Below are 5,331 nucleotides of genomic sequence, written 5' to 3' on the forward strand. Positions count from 1 at the left end.
AAACGGCTAAAAACAAAACATTTACTTTGTCAAGTGACTGAACTAACAGACAGAAACCTAATATTACAAAATACTCAAAATTTAACCCACTAGATTATCTTATTTATAGTGGCACTCCCACTTTCTTAGTTATGCATGCATCTCCTAGGCGCACCCTTGTTTAGGCTAATATAATTAATCTAAATACACCTCGGTTTGGTGTATAAATACAAGCTAAAACCATCATAGCAATACACAATCAATCTACGATATCAATCCATCTTTTTATTTCATCATTATGGACTGCAAAAACATTTCGTGTTGGTTTATATCTTACCTTGCATTCTTAACTCTTTTCTCCAAAGACTTGGTCTCCTCGTTTCCATCGGGAAATAATTACCATGGTTATAATAATGGTCATGGATACGGACTAACTAGCAATCTCGACTATCGATTCTATGATCGGTCTTGTCCTCGTCTTCAGATGATTGTTAAGTCCGGAGTTTGGAGAGCTTTTAAAGATGATTCTAGAATCGCTGCGTCTCTTCTCCGACTCCATTTCCATGATTGTTTTGTCAATGTAAGTTTCTTTTGTTTAATTGTTAATGTAATTAGGTAAATTACGCGATATTTATTTTCTTTTTTATATTAACTTGCATGCATATATATAGTGGATTATCTATCACTAGTCACACATACTCTATTATGTATATGAACATTTAAGCCGTGTATATATTATAAAAAAACTAATCACGCTATTTTAGTGAAAACTATACTACTCAAGCCGTTTAAAAGACACTCATCAAGAAAAAAGATTTATCTGTTTAGTACATACAAGACACATATTAGAGTAGAAGCCACTAGCTATAGACTAATTAAAGACTCTATATATGTGTATCAAACATAATTGCGGAAAAGAAAATTAATACTACCAAGAAGGATGTCTAATTAAATTGTACGTTAATACGTTGTAGGGATGTGATGGATCTATACTTCTGAATGACTCCGAGGATTTCAAAGGAGAGCAGAACGCTCGGCCAAACCGAAACTCAGTCCGTGGCTTCGAAGTCATTGAAGACATTAAATCTGACATCGAAAGTTCTTGTCCCTTAACTGTTTCGTGCGCGGACATAGTTGCCCTTGCAGCTAGAGAAGCCGTCGTCCTCGTACGTGTGATCTTGAAACCCCTAATTGTTAATCTGAAGTGTGACAGTATAATATAATGAAATAAAAGCATTGTAACTAATAGGTTCATTACTTATAACTTCTCTATGCCATGCAGACCGGAGGGCCGTTTTGGCCGGTGCCTTTGGGGCGAAGGGACTCGTTAACAGCGAGTGAGCAAGCGGCAAATACAAATCTGCCATCTCCGTTTGAGCCGTTGGAGAATATAACGGCTAAGTTTGTGACCCTTGGGCTCGACCTCAAGGATGTTGTTGTCCTCTCAGGTTTGGTTAATTCAACTTTCGATTCAACGCAAAACATTCTAGAGATTTAAAAAATCAAAATCGAAATCGATTGACTTTTTGTATTATTAATTAAAAGATTACTTACTTTAAAACAAAATTTAAAAGGCAGCAAATCGATTGTTATAAACCAAATAGAGTAAAGTACATCATTAGGCATATATATTCATGATAATTTTGAACTTATACTAGTATGACTTAATTTAATGATTCGTGGATGTAGGTGCACATACTATAGGATTTGCTCAATGTTTCGTAATTAAGCACAGGCTCTTCAACTTCAAGGGCTCTGGACAGCCTGACCCAAACCTAGCTGCTTCTTCGTCTCTTCTCTCTAAGCTAAAAGACACATGTCCTAATGTGGACTCATCGGACTCTAAGCTCGCTGCTCTTGACCCAGCTAGCTCAGTCAAGTTCGACAATGCTTACTACGTGAACTTAATGAATAACATAGGATTGTTGGATTCCGACCAAACCCTAATGTCGGATCCTACAGCCGCCGCCTTGGTGAAATCGTACAGCGAGAATCCGTACTTGTTCTCGAGGGATTTTGCAGTTTCAATGGTTAAAATGGGGAATGTCGGCGTTATGACCGGAAGTGATGGAGTAATTAGAGCAAAATGTGGATTTCCAGGTTAAGTTACATACATAGACTGTGTGAACGTAAAACACTCAATCATCTCTCTATAACATGCATATCTAGAAATAATCTAGCTTTTAAATATGAATCATATATACCAAAGTCCATGAATAAAATATGTTCATATTATATATGGTGTAAAATCAACCTTATGTAATCTACATATGGATCACAGAGACAAAAATATATGGAGTTGTATGTGTGTTTGTGTGTAATGGAATATGTGTCTTTGCAATTTTTCTAGTACATATTACATCCCGATCGAATATCCATCTCCCGTACTTTAATCAACAATATATAGTTTTAGTTCTCGATTTGGTTTTGTCTAATGATCAAAATTATACATATACTATCTATCGTAACAACTAAACACCTTAGCGTGACAATGAGAAGAGTTAAGATATATTTCAAGTCTTGTAAATTCTTTAATACAATTAAAGAAAAGGACTTAATTAATGATGCAATTACATAGTTGACAAAGAATTGTTGAAAATACATATCCATCAAACCCAAAATACAAGCAGACCGAATTTCAAAATCACTTTACATTCAGAATTAAATTAAGCATATACTTTATCAGAGACAAGTACGTTTGATGATATATATGAAAAACAAGCAATTAAGCATTGAATGATGATATGCACTTCCATAAATTCCAAATGGAAGCAAATAACTTTTTAGGTATTGCTTTTATTTATTTGATTACTGATTGGAAGACATAAAATTATAATTATCTTCAACGACTTCATGAGATTATCAGGACGAGAGTTAGTGGAAGAATAAGAATAAGCTAATTTATAAATGTATTAGACATTTTACATGTCGTCTAAATACAAAAGAGTAGTTAGGTTACATACATCATCATGTTATATTAGAAGTAAAACATACACAGCCAAGATAAATATAACATAATTTATACTCATAAGCTAAACAATTATATGTTCAAAAATGAGATTACTTTTTAAATAAAATTCTAGAAGTTGTATTCTAATTTAAAGAACATGTGTTATAAAAAGTGGCTAGGCCATGCTAAAATGCTGTCTCGGTGCTAGGCGGCCAGACGACGTATAAACTGTGGAGATGACCTTTTAAGCACTGAAATGAGTCGTTTTGTTACGAAACGGATTTAAATAATTTTAAACAATCTTAAGCTTTCTCTTAGGTAGTCATAGACGATTTTAGGCGGTTCTACAAATTTGTTTGTCAATTATTGTTTAATTTATTTTACACTTTATTTGTAGTACACTTTTCCAACTTTTTACTACATATTTAAACGTTAAAGGCGTTAGCAGTCCATATGTAACCCCACTGTCCATTTAGCGCCCTTTATTTGTAGCTACATATAGTGATAACGGTTGGAGAATTCGTATAGTTCACTGGGTAGGCAACTTTGAATGCTAACGGAGACGAGAGTCTTGATACTCTTATCCCACATTATAATGTTGGCCAATGTTTGTCGTCGGTGTTGTATCTTGGAGAACTTTAAACGATATGCCTAGGAGAATTTCAAACCAACCTTCTTCTCTATCTCCACACGTGAAGCCAAGTTTGTCGATCTCATCCAGTGTTACCATGAAATTGACTTATCTAGTTCTTGCAAGACATTCCATAGAACAGCTTTCACATGACTTTCGTGATAAACTTAGCTACAACTACAAGTGATCAGATGCATGGTTGAAATCAAAATCAAACTTTCTCTTTCGTAGAAAATTAAACTTTTCTTTGCAATATTTTATACTTTGACACACTTTCGTTTCGAAATAATGTATTTGTACAAAGGTTAATTAAATAGTACTAGTATGATCCTAAATTATCCTTTAATTGTACCCACCAACCGTCAGCTAATACATATCTTTCTTTTTGACAGTAGCAGCTATATATTTCTTGCTCTAATTTAAAGGTTCTGTTAGCTTCATTGAATTCAATTAACACAAAAACAGCTCGCCCTCGGCGTTCGGCAAAAGACGATCAAACCGAACCGATCAAACCGAAACATTCGGTTTTCGGCAAAGAGTGAGAGAGAAGATAGAAACCGATCGGTCAAATTGTTTTAGGATTTCGGTTTTTTCGGTTCATTAACTGGTTACCGATCGGTTTATGCGGTTTAAGGAGAACATGATATAAATACTTAAAACCCTAGATATTATTCATTAAATCGATCCTTGAAGTAAAAAGAAATCTCCTCCTCTCTTTCAGAATCCTCTTGTACGACCTTTCTTCTTCTTCTTCTGCCTTCTTTTCTAGACATGTCTCGTTTCGTTTTCATCTTTCTCCTCATACTTTCTTCGTTTTTTTTTGCTTCTTCTAAATCCGCCTTCGATGAATCTCCCTCAACTCAATTCGCCTTCGATGAATTTGCCGACATGAGGTTTGTGTTAAGATTTGGTTACTAGTATTTAGATTCATTTATATTGAATTTTAGATCTTAGAATTCGTAACTATTTTGACTGAGTAGTTGGTTTATTTCTTGTTTTAGTGAGAATACAAGAAACATACTCATGATCATACGTCTTGTAAAGCTGGGTCAGAGATCACCTTCGCCGGAGCCGCAGCCCCTCATGCCACTACAAGAAAACAGGCAAATAGCGACTGCACTATTAGTCACTATTTAATCGCTAAATAGTGTGTTACGACTAAATAGCGACTAAAATCAATAGTCGTAAATCGAGAGTCGCTAAAATAGATAGTCGTAAAATTAGTCACCAAATAGCAACTACATTACGACTATTTTACATAGTCGTAAATTTAGTCGTAATATAGTCACTAAATTTAGCGACTACATTACGACTAGTTTACGACAACGCAAAATAGTCATAATGTAGTCACCAAATTTAGTGACTAATTGATGACTAATTACTGACTAAAGTTGTATTTAAGTATTTATACATTATTGTATTTATACAGTGTTTATGCAAATTATATATATTTTATTAATTGTTTTAAATATATTTAAATTATGAATAATGTTTTAAAACATTATTTTTAAGTACTATATTTATGATTAATAAACCATGATTACAAAAAAATTGTATTACAAAATAAAATTAAAAATCATAACTAAAAATAAGAATACTTCATCCTCCTCAAAAAACATAATTAGAAAAATAGATGAAAAACTACATAATAAATGGTTTGTCGCACATTCTCAATTGCTTTGTATTCCATCATTGAAGCCTAGGTAGTTCCCACTAATGTTCCAAGAGCAACTCATTTCTTCAAGTACCTTCAGAACAAACAAACAAAAAA

General features: G+C 33.7%; 1 protein-coding gene across 1 annotated transcript; it reads left to right on the forward strand.

Moving 5' to 3' along the window:
• LOC104742483 (peroxidase 10-like) lies at positions 228-2,322 on the forward strand. Its single transcript, XM_010463496.1, has 4 exons — positions 228-559; positions 954-1,145; positions 1,262-1,427; positions 1,669-2,322. The coding sequence occupies exons 1-4, from the start codon at positions 278-280 to the stop codon at positions 2,082-2,084; spliced, it is 1,056 nt and encodes a 351-aa protein (XP_010461798.1). The 5' UTR covers positions 228-277; the 3' UTR covers positions 2,085-2,322.

This window comes from Camelina sativa, chromosome 14, assembly GCF_000633955.1.
Source record: "Camelina sativa cultivar DH55 chromosome 14, Cs, whole genome shotgun sequence".
In the NCBI taxonomy this organism is placed as follows: domain Eukaryota; kingdom Viridiplantae; phylum Streptophyta; class Magnoliopsida; order Brassicales; family Brassicaceae; genus Camelina; species Camelina sativa.